General features: G+C 38.7%; 1 protein-coding gene across 2 annotated transcripts in view; it reads left to right on the forward strand.

The window, feature by feature from the left end:
• Positions 1-16,087, forward strand: part of TRPC3 (transient receptor potential cation channel subfamily C member 3) — a 39,102-nt gene extending 23,015 nt beyond the window's left edge. Inside the window, exons 4-12 of one of the 2 annotated variants that reach the window (XM_068403225.1) lie at positions 977-1,141; positions 3,931-4,147; positions 5,853-6,086; positions 7,437-7,701; positions 8,799-8,994; positions 10,530-10,739; positions 11,994-12,077; positions 13,099-13,174; positions 15,789-16,087. In XM_068403225.1, the coding sequence (XP_068259326.1) occupies positions 977-1,141; positions 3,931-4,147; positions 5,853-6,086; positions 7,437-7,701; positions 8,799-8,994; positions 10,530-10,739; positions 11,994-12,077; positions 13,099-13,174; positions 15,789-15,931 (1,590 nt within the window). In that variant the 3' untranslated portion in view covers positions 15,932-16,087. The remainder of the gene's footprint in view (positions 1-976; positions 1,142-3,930; positions 4,148-5,852; positions 6,087-7,436; positions 7,702-8,798; positions 8,995-10,529; positions 10,740-11,993; positions 12,078-13,098; positions 13,175-15,788) is intronic. The other variant, XM_068403226.1, reaches the window with a different exon arrangement.
• The last annotated feature ends 426 nt before the right edge of the window (positions 16,088-16,513 follow it).

Genomic DNA, 16,513 nt, shown 5'->3' on the forward strand with positions numbered 1-16,513 from the left:
CAAGAGCCTTTAAAATCTTAAAATAGTGAAAAAGGAAAAGTTATTTTTAAAAACTGTCAAATTAGAGGATTTAATATTTGTCAGCTGAGATAGTATCAAAGGCATGAACTTAGAGAAAATACAAAACTGTACAGCAAAATACAATCTGTTACAGAGTCCTTAGAGTATCATCAAAACCATAAGGTCATCTTTTCATCTGGTTCACAAAATGGAATTTCCTTATATTACTGAATGCTAAATTTTATTTTCCACAAAACATAAAAATGTATTTGTAGTAAGTGGCTTCTGATTATTTTCAAATTCCAAGTACATTTAAGTAGAGGTGATAGCTAGCACCACTGATGGTAGTAAGAGAGAAGAAACCCTTTCAGTGTTCATCCCTGTGTGTTCTGGTGAGGTTTAAAATTCTGTGCTGTACTTTTGCTTCATTTATTTCTTGCCTCAGTACATTTTAGACTGAAAATGCATAGATGGTTAAGGAGGTATTTGGAACTTTTGTCAAAGAACCAAATCAAATGGCAATGATGTTTGAGGAGGTCTGTGAAGAGCATGTGCAGGGAAGGGGAGAGGCTAACGGTGGATTATGGTCAGACCAGAATTTTCAGTCTCCACAGAAATTCTGCATGTACCTTGGATCAGCTTGATGTGCTGAGAAATTGCTGGAAGTTAGGACTGAGGTTCAACTCTGACAGGATCCAGTTTGGGTATGTAAAGCTGTTCTGATAATGCATAAAAGGCTTCCATCAGTGATGGCTGTCCACATGTGCAGCCTTGTCCCCAAAGTGCTGCTTTAAATCAGCTCAGCAGTTTCTTCTTTATTTATTAACCTTTATTTTAAAGGAAAGGAGAAAAAACATGTTCTTAAGGTCTGAATTAACACCAGAAATTTAAGGTGGTCATGATGATGTATGTAGCAGTTATGTAACTCTTCTTATAAATTATAATATGTCTTAGTTTTCTTTCTTTTTCTTTACAGTTTGTGGCCCATCCAAACTGTCAGCAACAGCTACTGACTATCTGGTATGAAAATCTCTCAGGATTACGGGAGCAGACCATAGCTATCAAGTGTCTGGTTGTGCTGGTTGTGGCATTGGGCCTTCCATTTCTAGCCATTGGTTATTGGATTGCACCATGTAGCAGGGTACTGAATTTTATAAATTACATATCTTTTACTATTCTAGGAGCTGTTTGTCAATTTCTGGCATTCAAAATGCAATATTGTACTTTTAATTCTGCTGCTTCCAAATTTTAACTAATTAGTGGTATCTTTTGTAATCTCTAGTCTTGAGCCAAAAGATGCTATTTGTTTTATTTGTGCGGTAAAGAGGGGACGACAGTGATGAAGCATGAAAAGAAATTTTTAAGTTTAAAGAAAGAAAAACCCCCTTCTGAGAGCTTTTTTTCTTTTTTAAATTTCCATAGATCCTGCTCACCTCACAACCTCTGCTGTGTAATTGTATCTATATTAGTAATGTGGATTTTTTGAAAGCCATCACTCAGATTCTGTATTAGACCTCCTCTGATGGCATCTTAAGATCTGATGCTGTTGCCATATAAACCATTAGCAGAACATCTGTTGACTTCACTGATGCAGAACTTAATCTTAAGTAAAATATTTGTTATTCTTGCCCTAGGAGGTTTTTTTACCAAGTGAACCATAGAGCAGAAATTAAATTAAACGCGGTATTTCAACCATGTGGTAGGGTATGTTTGTAAAAGAGAGCAACTGTAAACTCTTACCTCTTTAAAATTATATGAAAGTATGTGGGTGCTTCTAACTTTCCTGATGATCTCACAATGAAAATAACAGTGGTTTCTTTGAAATCCTTATAGTCTGTAGCATGTGAATTGTCTGCAAATGAAGCATATTCATAGGTCTTTGGTGAATCAGAAGGAACATTAACGTTTGAAAAAAATTGAAGTAAATTTACTTCTGTGCTGAATGTGGTCTTTCAATTTTATTTTCTTAACAAGTGTACAGCAAAGAAACGTGAGTTTCGCTCATTTATATTTGTTCTTGTAGTTCATCTGAAAAAGAATAAGATTTTGCTCATCTCCTGCATATTTCAAGGGAACCTGATGTTTTCTCTGGGTTAAATATTTATTTACTTTAAAGAGAAACCTCTGTGACAATAGTGTAATTGTTACTGTCATTCTCTGAAATGTCACTTTCCATGAATATCTGTAGTAAAGATATTCCTCACTCACAGCTCCATATTGTAGAAACGTATTGATGTATTTTTAGCTGGTGTCTAATATGGAAAAGCGACATTTGTCCTTGAGCTTTAATTCCCAGTACCAGAAACACCTGACATTTTTCATAGTGCTCATGTCAACTGAAAGCACTGTACATTCAGATCAGTTGTGTGATATTGTAATTTCAAAATGCTTTCTAAAGGTCAGGAGCAGGAAGGGAACCTGAGATTGTTTGCACAGGTAGTAAATGCTCTTCAGTGTGTGCTGGTCCACGTAGTTCATAGTAGCTGACCGCAGTTTCAGGAAAACCATTCCTTGAAATCAGAAAGCTACTTCCAGTTCCCCATCTGCTGAACTTGTTTTTCTCTTCTTATATGATACTGCTGATAATGCAGCTCTTCACAGGGGATTTTGGAATATTGCTTAATATTGGTGATGTATGTGATAGTTTATCACATTAGAACTGTATATTAACATTAATAAAGGTTGGGCATTATATGTGGAGCAGTATGTTGTTCTATTGTACTGAAGGAGACAGGAGACCTTTGGCCTTAAGAGGTGTGCAGCAGCTAAGATGAAGTCATCTGTCTAGCATCTGCCTTCTCACACCTTGTGCAGAGGTGAGCCAAGCATTGTCCCGCTCAGGCCACAGAAAGGAGGTGTATTCCAAAGGACCATTCCTCCCAAAGGGAAGTAGCTGGGAAGGACAGGTAAACCTACATATGCGTTCCCCCCAAGGGGTCTCCAAAGAGGGTCGTTAGGGAATCTCAGTGCCATCTTTGTGCTTGAGCCAAGGCTTGAGAGTGAGGTGGTGCAGCCTCACTGATACCTGCATTTTTTTGAGTACAGGGTGCAGAGTTGCAGCAGCACTGGCCACACGAGACTTTCACTGCCTAAAGGATCCTGGCAGTATTGCTCTCTGAGGAGTGGGCTTATAGCTTGGCACTTCTGATGCTGGCTTGCAGGATAAGCCTAGTACTGATGGGATCACAGACTCTTCTTTTTCATGCAGTGAGAAACAGCGACAGGCCCATTGCTCTTTCCAGTGTGGTCTTCTGGAGGCGGCTGGTCCTTTCTGCTGGTGTAGACAGACTGCCTCTGCTGTTGCTGTTTTGTCCTGCTGGCAGGTGCAGATGTGAATGAAATCGACTGAATTTCCATTGTGATGGAACAGTCATTATTTGTAGTAGACACGGGTTATTTATGTGGCACTTATAGCTCTGAACCTATATTCTGTGAATGGAATACAGTAGGCAGAGATGAGAAGATGAGTCTGGGATTTTTCCTAGAGCTATAGTCATAGATAAGCTAATAGTATGCTCTTGTTGGTAAGGACAGCATTTTGCTACTTGGAGATTTTATTTATTTCTTTAGTTATTTTCCATGGGCTTGCTTCCACCCCCCATTGGTATGTGTGGGCATCAGATCAAACTTTCTGGTCACTGCCATTGTACGTTTGTAATTCCTTGGAGTGTTTGCCCTCAGACATTGCCATCTAGAGTTTATGGAATAACATGAACACTCACTAACAGGACAACATACTCCATGAGGCTGCCTTTCGGAGGCTTGTCTGAAACGGCAAAGCATCACAGTTCGGTGCACTTGGAAGAGTATCCTTTAAAAATGAGGTTTCAGACTGTCCTGAGCTCTGAGTGCCCATCTATGCTTCTGGAATGCCTGAGGAATCAGTTTGCTTCTTTGGGAAAACTGACTGCTTTCATTCTGCCTTTGCAGCTTGGAAGAATTCTTCGAAGCCCATTTATGAAATTTGTGGCACATGCAGCATCCTTCATTATTTTCCTAGGCCTGCTGGTGTTCAATGCTTCAGACAGATTTGAAGGTATAACAACGCTACCAAACGTCACTGTTACTGATTACCCTAAGCAGATCTTTAGGGTGAAGACTACCCAGTTCACCTGGACAGAAATGCTGATCATGGTATGGGTACTTGGTAGGTATATTGCCCCTTCATCTTTATGTCAACTGTTTTCCTGCAGGTATAATTTCTAAAAGAAAGGAGAGAAGCCCAGGTCCCAAACCTTTGCTCCAGCTGCTGCACAGTTAGAATAAACCTTTAGGGCAGATAACAGTGCCTTAGAACTGGTGAGAGTATCGGAGCATCTCTGTGCTGCCTACTCTTGCAGCACGGGGTAAAATTTTGTTTGCTGATTTGCTGCACTGTTTGGTTAATTCTGGTGTTTATAACAGGAGTGCAGGTTTGCTGAAGAGAACACCACAGAGATTATACTCTACTGAAGTGATTTTTGTAAGTAGTATCAGGAAGCCTACGCTGCTGTATGTGCCAGAGGTCAGGAGCTCCCACTGCTCGGTGTTAACGTGCTAGCACGTCAGTGCGTATGTGGCACTGCTGCTTAGGTAGCATTTGGGGAAATCACAGTTTCTACCAGTGTCAAGGGGCTAATGAGTCCGTCCTCATTACTCAGTTTTCTTCACAAAACCAGATCGGCTGTCAGCCTGTTTGAAATTCTGTATGGCAGAAAATGCTCTCTTCTAGCACTTCATCAGTCAGGTGCTTTACGTAGCAAAATGTCAGCCCCATGGTAATGTGGCATCCTCAGCTTTTACAGGCTGTGGAAGAGAAAGGAAGTGTGACTATGGCTGCTACATGAAGGTGCCTCGCTCTGCCTTTTGAATCACTTGTATCTCCTGGTTTAAGCACTGCTTTATCTTAAACTACGTTAGAGTAGGGAGACGCATATCCCTTGTATGCTGCCTTTCGGTAGTACCAGCATATACTTGTGGGGAGCAGCCTCTTTATTTGACAGAGGGCAAGGACTGTGATTTTTGTCGTCTCTAGGTCTCAGTCACTGTGAGAAATTTCTTGGGCACTTGGAGACAACCAGCTGCAAGCCAATCCGGTGCATGGCTGCTGTGCATATGGTTGGGATGGCAGCACTACCACACTGAATTACCCAGCCAGGGAAATGACAAAAAAAGTGGGGTAGTGGTTTTGTTGTTTGTTTGGTTGGTTGTTTTTTTCCTAAGAAACTTTAAAAAAGTAAGAAAAAGTCTTGATTCCCAACAACTACATCTCTAGGTTATGATGAGACTGTGATCTGGATTAATTTGACGTAAATGAATTTCTGAGGAGAAGCCTGACTAGGAAAACTGAATTACACATGGCCAAATTGCACTTTCTATGCTGAAAAGCAACTTATTCTGTAAAGTGGAGAACCAGTAGTATAATTGTGCCATTTATATTGGGTCATCTGTATAGTTGGGTAGTTGTGCTCCCCTGTAAAAATTAATCCTTCTGACTCAGAAGTGTTTTATAAACGTAAAAAGGAAATGAGAGGAGTTCTTTATCCACATTTAACATTTTTCCTTCTTTAGAGGTACAGCTACTGTTACATTGTTAGGCTGTAACACTTCCACTGCAAAGTCATGGCTCTGCTCTACCCTATGTGGAGATGTCTCAGCTTTATCCCTGTGCATCAGTTAATATCTTGCCATTTGATCAACCCTGTTGAAACCAAGAGAGCCTTACTCAAGGTGTATGATGACACTGTGACACTGAAAATAAGTGAATTTTTGCTCAACTGGTACCGCGTGATTTCATGAAATGGGAGAATGCGGAGTTTAAATGAAAAGAATTTGGCCAATGTTGCTATGTTTTTTTTCATTTCTTGTTGCAGGTATGATGTGGTCAGAATGCAAAGAGCTGTGGCTGGAAGGACCCAGGGAATATATTTTGCAGTTATGGAATGTTTTGGATTTTGGGATGCTGTCCATTTTCATTGCTGCTTTCACAGCGAGGCTTCTGGCATTCTTGCAGGCCACAAAAGCACAACAGTATGTGGACAACTACATTGAGGAGAACGACCTCTCTGAGGTCACACTTCCTCCAGAAATAGAATATTTTACTTATGGTGAGTTTAACTTTTCTGCAACACAGATCTGAACATAGAAGAACTGGTAGGATGCACTAGGATTTCGAAGCCTTAAAAAGATTATTTGCATGTGTGTTTGTGTTCATAGCATTGTTTAACCGTTTCTGCCTCAATATTTTTGTTTCTATGCTATTTAAACAATAGTTGTTGTGATGCTAATTTGATAAGTTTGCCAATATATTAAAACCAAACAATAGGCATAAGGACAAAATCAGTTCAAATGTACCTGTCCATAATTTTGTTGTAACTGTTTATCCTAGAGCTAAATTTGGCCCTCTTGATTTTATATATTTGCAAGCTATATTTTATTCTTGACTTAATGCACAACAGGTAACATTTTGATGTGGATTTTCTTGGTTTGGTTCAGTTGTTTGATACAGTCATTCATACTCATAAAGATCTGTCAACACTTCATGACCAAGGAAGGATGCTGGACCCAGTAAAGATCTGCTCAAATAGAATAAAAGTACTCAAGTTATTGCAGTGCAGAAATGGTAATTAAAGGTTTGATGAATCTCTATTTGCAACACCAGCAAAGGCTGTAAATGCTGACGGTGTATTTTAGCATATACTATATGAACTTCAATATATTATAATAGCAGACTTGGTTTTGTTATTTACATTAATTGCTCTATAATCAGTGTGAATTTTTACATATGTAAACGCACATTTAGAAACACATGGTATTTTGATATGAAACACATGTTAATTCAGTGTTATTTGGCTAAGATGGTGCATTAATTAACGTAATAAACAATTTATGAGTTTATATATAGCTCAGTTGTTTCTGTGCACACTGTGTGTAAAGGCCACAATCCTACTTCCATTGAGGTAAATGGCAAAAATCTTAATGATTTCAATGGGAACTAGGTTATGTCCTGAACTTGTAACAACTGCAAAAGCTTGGTGTGATTAACAAATGAAATTGTTCATCCACTATCACTGTTAACTTCCCATCAAAAAAACACAAAATATGAATAAATTTCTGGCTTTAGCATAGGGCTTACTGAGATAGTTTATACAGTCATGTTAAGAAAAGCAATAAGGAATTATTTATTGTTACGTGGTTTAGGTTAAAATGTAAACTGTAGCAGAAAACGTCATGTTTCTTCAAGGATATTTTTTCTTCTAGCAAAAGGTAATGTAACTTGATATTCATCATTTGTGACTTAAAGGAAACAGGAATAAAGTAGCAGCTACTAGACTCTCCAAGTATTTGTCTCAACTAAATTCAGACATGTTCATGGAAAATCCTATCAAGATTTATTTTTAAACATTGTGATAAATGAGTAACTCCTTATGTTTACCCCTGTGTTTCATATCTTCCAGCTAGAGATAAATGGCTCCCATCTGATCCTCAGATAATATCTGAAGGCCTTTATGCAATTGCTGTCGTCCTTAGCTTTTCTCGGATTGCCTATATCCTGCCTGCAAATGAGAGCTTTGGGCCCTTGCAGATTTCGCTTGGGAGGACTGTTAAGGACATCTTCAAATTTATGGTCCTTTTTATTATGGTATTTCTTGCATTTATGATTGGAATGTTCATACTGTATTCCTACTACCTTGGAGCTAAACTAAACCCAGCCTTTACAACGTAAGTATGAAGTGATGTTTAAGTAAAAAGCCGATATGAAACTTTCAGGTTTTTCATTACAGTAACAAAGTCTGCAAGATATATTGTATGCTGTCTCCTAGCATTGAAATAAAACTGAAGACAGTTGAAGTCGGTGAGAAATCTAGTATCTCAGAACCTGAGAAAGCCAAGTACAAAAGACCAATCCTTTCCCAGTTGTATAATGGAAGCTTTCATTGCAGTCTAAAATAATTTAGGTGTATATTATGTTAATCACGCAGGCTTGTGGACAACCAATCGCAAGAAAATTCTACTGATTTCTTCTGAATGACATTTTCACAAAGCAACTGGGAAATGTCAATAGTAGGCCTCCAAATAATTTTAATTTGTCAGGATTTGAGAGGATCCACTCTCAAAGGCCCTGAAGGCTTGAAGAGCTGTCTGGCAGCTGTTCGAGAGCCCTTGGCAGCTCAGTTCCTCAGGAATGGCCCTGACTCTGGGATGGAGACAAGAGCATAGAGGCGGTGGGTCCTGGACCCAGAACCTTAAGGGTATCTAGGTGTCTGCCTCCTGTTGAAGTACCAACTGATTTCAACAAGTCGTGAACCAATCCCATGCAATCTGTTTGGTTTGTCAGTTTTGTCCCTGAACCTGCTGCTACCCGCTTCTGAGTGCACCCTTCGTAATGGAAGGTTTAATCAGAAGCTCTTGAAAGGAGTGCAGCAGTTTCCTTCCCATCAGCCCCATTTTTAGCTTTATTAGGGCAGGGAAGGTCTGCCCCCTGCAGAGTTAGACGGGAAAATCATGAGGTGAGAATACGCTTCATCTCAAAACCTGGAAATGTGATACCTTTCTAATTCCTGGACTGTTGTTTTGCGTGTATTTATTACAACTGTATTATCTGTGATGGATAAGTGGAGCACGGTGGAGAAATTGAACATGCTGTGAAAAATATTTTCTTGTGTGTTTCTTTTTTTGATTGGTGCTCTACAAACCTAGTTCACAGACAAATTACTTGATGTTGTTTGTCACTACTGTAAATACAACATGCCTATTTATTTGTATAATTAGTAATAATGCATTCCTCTTTTTTTTTGTTGGGTTTTTTTTTCCTACAGAGTGGAAGAAAGTTTCAAGACCTTATTTTGGTCAATATTTGGCCTGTCTGAAGTAACCTCTGTTGTCCTCAAATATGATCATAAGTTCATAGAGAACATTGGTTATGTTCTTTATGGCATATACAATGTAACGATGGTGGTAGTTCTGCTCAACATGCTGATTGCTATGATCAACAGTTCATATCAAGAGATTGAGGTGGGCTCTGTTCTCAAGTTGTTCTCTTTTGTTATATTGAAAAAGGGCAGAATTATTAGGAATTATTTCAATGAGCGCATCTTGATACGTAAAAGTACAGTGAAGAGATTACCTCAGTAAAGGAGATCACAAAAAATTCCATGTTCCTAGGACTGACTTTATCTAACAACACAGCCAAGCTGCAGAACCTTAAAGGATCTGAACAAGTAGTTCATCTTGTGCCACGTGTATGCATCTAAGGAGATGTCATCCATCCAGAAATCTTAAAATCTAAAGTAATGTTCAAATGAAGACTGATGTGAGGTAGAAAACAAAGTTACTGGGCGTAACATTTTAGACGTGGGTGGTTCATTCCCAGTTTCCTTAGGTTGCTTATTGCATGTTTCCTTAATGTAGTGCACTTCAATCTTTGACAGTCATTAGGATATGGATTAAATGTATTTTGATGTGTTCTTTAATGGAAATCTGCTTTTTAGTTCCAGTCCTCAAACTTGAATTTCACACAAATTCACTGGCCTGCATTGCTTATTAAGAGAGATATATTTTATTTGAATTTCATTATGATGACAAAGTATCTTCATTTTTAAAGATAATTAATTATCATATTTAGCATCCAACTGCAATAAAAAATTCAGAAAAATTAAAGTAGAGAAGATACTTGGGTTTTAAAAATAAATCCCATGTTGCTGAAATGAAAGTAAAAGTATATTTATAGTACCAGTTCTCCAGACCATGAGTTCTGATATTATTCAAAGACTACATTCACATAGATGTGGGTGCACACCCACACTAGCAGGAAAAAAAAAGATTATCTAAGACATAGTGTAGAAAGGGATATGTCATTTCTAGTATTCTCAGTGAATTCTGGGAAATGTCAGGAAATTCAGCAAGAGAAAACTAGTTATCATAAACAAACTTTTCATCTTTGGAGTAAAACACATCCAGCCTTGGAATACTTCAGTAAGAATGTATTAGGACAAAATCAGTATGTCAGTTCTTAACACAATTTCTTCATGACAACCAAGCTTGTATTTTCTGTACTCAGTTATAAATCAGAGTTACTTTTCTAGGTTATGTCAAAAGCTGTGAGTGCTACCATTTTAAACCATGTCTGCCTTGAAGCTAATACTTCATCACTTGTGCGAGTACCAAATTCGTGTGACCACTTTAATGAGAAAAACAAGACTTTAAAAAAAAAAAAACAAAACAACAAAACCCAGAAAAGTTCCACTTTAAATAGGAAGGAGTTTATATGTTGGCTTTCACTCAGTGCAAAAATAACGCTTGTTTAAATGGTTCACATGCTTTAACTAAGTATTGTCAATGAGAAGTTGCCTTAAAGAGACAACTGAAATTTAGTTAAAATAATTGATAAAGTGGTTGCATTTTTGCATAACTACTGGGAGTCTTACTAGCAAGCAAATAACATTTTATGTAAAACCAGAAAGGGCTGATATTTAAAAGAAGTTTCATTTGGAAGAAGTTTTGCATTTCATAAAAACAAAGCACATACCTGTTTTTATATCTCAACACAGGATGACAGTGATGTAGAGTGGAAGTTCGCTCGTTCTAAACTTTGGTTATCGTATTTTGATGATGGAAAAACATTACCTCCACCATTCAGTCTTGTACCAAGCCCCAAATCTTTTTTCTATTTCATCATGAGGATCATTAACTTTTCTAAGTGCAGGAGGAGACGGCTACAGAAGGACATTGAAATGGGAATGGGCAATTCCAAATCTAGGGTAGGTACAGAAATCTTCATTCTTTATGTTTTAGGGTATAATCTGTGCTTCTGATGATAGTAGGGTAATTAGTCAAGCCTTTATACTCATAGATTTGTATTTCAGAATGCCTAAACATCACACAATCACAGAATGTTAGGGATTGGAAGGGACCTCGAAAGATCATCTAGTCCAATCCCCCTGCTGGAGCAGGATTACCTAGATCATGTCACACAGGAACGTGTCCAGGCAGGTTTTGAATGTCTCCAGAGAAGGAGACTCCACAACCTCTCTGGGCAGCCTGTTCCAGTGTTCGGTTACCCTCACTGTAAAGAAGTTTTTCCTCCTATTTATGTGGAACCTCCTGTGTTCCAGCTTGCATAAAACCGAAAAATAGCTATAAATTTTCTTAGGACAACAAGGTCCAATAACTGGAAAAACACAATTAAAACTACAATAACTGAGAGTTCAATAACTTACTATGTAGATGCAGGCTGACTTCAGTTTGCTCCCCTACCCCACCAGAGAGGTCAGCTATCATTGATTCAGTGACTGAATTGGCCACACAAACTTAATGATAGATGCAGATTAGGGGGTTGAACCTTCTTCTATGGATACATGTTTTTACTTCACCCTCACTTCTGTCTTCTGAGAGAAGAGTTAGGTCCCTGATTTGGTAGTAACAAACCTCCTGCATTGGTCACAAAGCCATCTTGTCCAAGGTGGCTTTTTTTCCTTCTGTTTCTAGCCCACTGCTACAAAAATCTTAAATTCTTTGGGATCTGATGGCTTTGTGATCCTCAAATAATCAAATAATGACCATTTTTCTAAATGTACTACTCTTCCTGAAAATGGTGCTTTGGAAAAACACTTTGAACTAAGCAGAAATGGTTTTAAGCATGTATTTATAGTTGAAAGTATGCTCAAGAGTGCAGATCCACAACAGTTCTTTGTTAAAGCCAGTTTAGAGAGTCTCTCCTTGCTCTGGCCATCCCTGCCTCCGAGTCATAATTCATTATTTCCTCAGCTGGGTGAGCACATTTGCTTTGAAGCTGTGCTGTGAACAGGATGGCTAAAATTATCAGTGTTTTAAAAAAAAAAAAAAAAACAAAAAACAAAACCAACAAATAAATCCAGGCACTCAGTTTTTTTGGACATAATATTCTGATATAGTGACTATGGAGATTGGGGATGTCTCCAAGACAAAAAAAAAAGGAGCTGAATTCTAATTGCGAATTCCATAATAAATTTTAATTTTGTCTTATTTCTTCGTAGTTAAACCTTTTCACTCAGTCAAACTCCAGGGTTTTTGAATCACACAGTTTTAACAGCATTCTCAATCAGCCAACACGCTATCAGGTAAGTACATACAGTTGTCGCTGTTTTGAGTAATAGAACTGTGTGAAGGTACTAGCAGAACATTATGTTTCAAGTACATTTTGCCTTCACCAGATAAAGAAACCCTTCTGTAGAAATCAAACTCCGGGATGCTACTGGAAAAAAGGCAGTTATTGTTCAAGCCCTGTTATTTGAAGCATTTAAAAAACTTACATACAAAACTTATATTTTCCTTTGATGTCCCCGTTTGGAAAGTGAGAAGCAAACATCTGAAACTGATTTCTGGGGAAGGGATGTGAAAGCATTGAACTGACTAGGTTAGCATTACTTTCCCTTCCTTTCTTCTTGTGATCTGAGATGTGACGTTCAACGTTTGTGCAGGTGGGAGTGCTCCTTTCTGGTAAGAGGAGTCTGTCAGATATTACCCTCCTGTCTTCTTTCCAGCTCAGAAATAAAAGAGTAAGTAGGAGCTCTTGTCCCCCTAGTGAAAATGTTGAGGGTATGTAATCCACCCGTGCAAATTCTGTTAGACAAGCTACATTAGATTAGGTATGGTAACACAGAACAAGAATAGTAGTACATAAAAGGAACCCTGGCAGTTACAGTGTAAAAATGCAGATATAATCTTAGTGAATCCTTTACAGCTGACATTGCACTGTCATACTATAAAATCTCAACCTTTCTTTTTCAAAGGTAAATATTTATCTCTTACTGTTTTGCGTCCTTTCACATGTGAACTGAGTTTATCAAAAAGTAGACCTATTCTGAAGCTACTTAAAGCCTAAATTAGGCGTGTTTAGATATATTTTCCTGTTGTCGTGTTCCCTACAAAAAGTTGTGGTGCTCTGTAAATGAGAGAAGTGCTTTATTGTAATGATGAATCTCAGCATGCCACCAAAAAAGCCCGTATGAGGCAACTGCTTGATCTGGGGCTGTTCATTCTTTTGCTAACACAGACATGAGGAAGATAGTTGAGAAAGAAAAGTGAATAGTGTTTAATGATATATGCTTACCTGATTATATAACTGTTTTAATCTGACAGCAAATCATGAAAAGACTGATAAAACGTTATGTTCTGAAAGCACAAGTGGACAAAGAAAACGACGAAGTAAATGAAGGTAAGAAAGACGGCACTTGCAGTATTCAGAGACAATTTTTGTCATGTTCCATTAGGAATCGGTATTACAGTGGTGCATGGAGGTTTCAGGTAAAAGGCGGGTTTATTTCTACTTCAAATGCACTGAACTCAGATAACAGTGGGAGTATGCCTGTGACAACAAAAATGGACAAATAGCACCAAAGAAGTAGAACTGAGAAATACTATGCACCCCATTTTACAGGTGGAAAATGAGAGCACAGGCATGACGCACACTTAGAGAGGAAATGTGTGAGGAAGTCACTAACTGTTCACACTTCCAGAGTCCTAGTTAGAGCTGAGGGACATCTTACTCTTTGTTTCATTCAACTGAACACACACTTTACCACTTTACACCATGAACTACTTCTGTTGCCTTCCTTTGTAAAGCTGTGTGGAGTATTAATCTGTGAAGTTGCACATCATTAAACAAAGCTGCGTAGAGTTAGCTGCACGGGGAGAAAAATGACAACTGTACCCACTATTTTAGTGTGTGACCAGAGATCTTTTGAGAAACGATGGATCTGAGCTTGGTGTCTGTTGACAGTGCGGAACTTCCCTGGAGCAGTGAGGGGTGCACGCTCCAGGCGCACACCCTGACTCCCCATTGGGATGAAACTAAGACAAATGCTGTCCTCCTTCCTTCAGCCTTCCAGGAATGACACATAGGCCTACAGGCCAGAAAAGAAATGCTTGAGCTCTGGGCAGGTCCCCAAACAAAATAATCAGGGTGTGTGCAGCATGGAGCATATTTACTCTGCGCTCTAGCTAAAAGATTATTAGGTAATAGGATGATGTCCCCTCCAGGGCTGGCTCTGCTCTTGGAAATGTAACAGCCCAGCAATGGTTTTGTTCCCTGTAAGCTGGAGGTTATAACCGTCATGGTTCAGCCAGGAAGAAAGCTGTGTGACCACCACCAGGAAAACATACCTGCTTAGCATAAGTAGTTCTGGTCTGGGCTACTTTAGTTTGTTTTGGTGTACCAGGAACACTTACCCAAGCCACTCTGCTGGCAACCTTGTGCTCTCCAGTTGGTGTGCCGTGATGAACAACTTGGGGTTGGAACAGCTTTTACTGGCATGGACGCATCAGACGGCTGCATGCACATACGATGTGAGGGGCCTGAACAGGCTGCTCTCTCAGCTCCGGCAGCGTAGCTTATATTTTGCTTGTTAGTTACTTTCTGCTTCCCTGTAACTCTCTGCATTGAGAAGCAGGGAGCAGGAAAGAAGATATAAATTAAATCCCACTCTATGCCTTCAAAAGGCAGCATTGTACATTGACTGTTATCCTGACTCTTCCCCATCCTACCTGGTTCTACAGAGCTGAGCTTGTGAGTGATAAAAGCAGAGAAGCTCCTAAAAGTGTCTTCCTTACAGTGTGCCCCTTGTGCCCTCTCCTGAATTCCCATTGCTTTGCTCCTCTTCCTGCTCTGAGACGCGGGAAATCATCTGCCCAGTGACTGATGAAAAGACTGTTCTCTCACCAACAGTGCCAGGGGCGTGCAAGTCTTTCCAGTCCCCTGATGCCTGTTTGCTGTTGGCATATATGTGTTTAGATGAGCAAGAATCGTGGTTCATGGACATGATGGTTCTTGCTTTATTACCAGTTTTGTAGAGGAAAGTCCACTTTGAGCAAGTCAGCTAACCCCTGAACCTCAGTCTTCAGCTGCATAGCAAAGGTGGTGTTCTTTGTGTGACGCCCATCTCATGGGTACCTAAGTATAGATCCAGCCTTTGAAGACACAATTTTTGAAGTCTGCTGTATTCTAAATAGAAAACTTGCGCATTCTTATGTACTGCAGCTATTTTAAACATAAGTCTAGGGATTTTTTTCCCTGTTTTGCATCACTAGAGAATTTAGGTATTCTTTTGTACAAAGTCTTTATTTCATATGTGACAATTTCGTGCAGTGGCTACTGTGTAAGAATTCACATACCTCACACTTGCTGGAAGAATGGTATATGAATATTTTAAAAAGCTTCTGCTCTTGAACTGAGTATCCTATAAGGGAAAACATGCTGTTGCTTGTTATGAGCCTGGCCTTGACAATTGTTTTCTTTTAAATGTGTTTTTTGCTCTTGTATCAAATTGTAACATAATTTTAAATTGGTTGACTTTTTCTAATTCAAAGGATATTGGTAAGGAAGAGGAGAGAGACTCAGAAGCTGTGAGTTCTATTGCCAGCTCTGCCACACTTTTCCTGTGTGATCTTGGCACATCACTTCAGAAAAAAAATCTCTTTGCCTTTTCTCTCTAAAAGGGGGATACTAATATTTACCAGCTGTTCAGCAGTGTTGCTGTGATTAATTCATTAACCTGTGTGAAGCGCTTTTTGAATCTTTGATGTTCTGTATACATGTGGAGCACAGCATTAGAGTTCAATGGACTATTAAAGTACCTTTGGTACTGTTTAGGGGTGGAGACTTGCATCTCTTTGAGAGTGAAGAAGAGGCAGAGCCTCCTGCCCCACCCCTGTACCTGCTCTCATGAATATTTTGAGATAATCTGAAATACGCACCAATGTGACTTGACAGAACAGCACTGAACGAATGTTAAACTTTGCTAACAAGTATTTCTTTCAATGATTAATTACAGGTGAATTAAAGGAAATCAAACAGGATATCTCCAGTCTTCGCTATGAACTTTTGGAGGATAAGTCCCAAGCAACAGAAGAGTTGGCAATTTTAATACATAAACTCAGTGAGAAACTAAATCCTAATATGTTGAGATGTGAATGATTCAACAAAGGAACCATGGCTTTGACTACAGCACAACTATTTATTGGCAATAATATTTCAGTATCTTATACTTGAAAAATGTATTGTAGATTTTTAGCACTAAATAACTTTATGTACAGCTTCTCTGGAATTTAGTCTTAGGAAATTTTATTAACTCACGACAAAAAGATCGCTCTCTTTAATTGTCTAAAAGCAAGAACTATTTTTTTTTTTCATTTATGCATTAAAAAGGTATAATGGTATGAATTGCTGATATTTTAACAGGATTATGAATACATATTGAGAATTCTTTGCACTAAATTTGCAAGAAAAAATTAAAACAACAGATACAGCGTAGTACTGTTCATTGCAGCTACTGGGTACGAATAGGATTTTTTTCATAATACCATAAATCAACTAGAGATCAGTGGAGGATTACTTGAAATCTTTGTTCTTCACCAGTGATGCTAGAACTGTGTATAAGCTGAGAACTCATGGTATGATTACAAGGAATTAAGGAGAACCAGGTAAGTGTGAATGTAACTGTAGTAGCACTGTTTTAACAGATATGTATATACACATACCCACCACTACCCTTTCTTA

This window comes from Nyctibius grandis, chromosome 6 (genome assembly GCF_013368605.1).
Source record: "Nyctibius grandis isolate bNycGra1 chromosome 6, bNycGra1.pri, whole genome shotgun sequence".
NCBI lineage: Eukaryota > Metazoa > Chordata > Aves > Nyctibiiformes > Nyctibiidae > Nyctibius > Nyctibius grandis.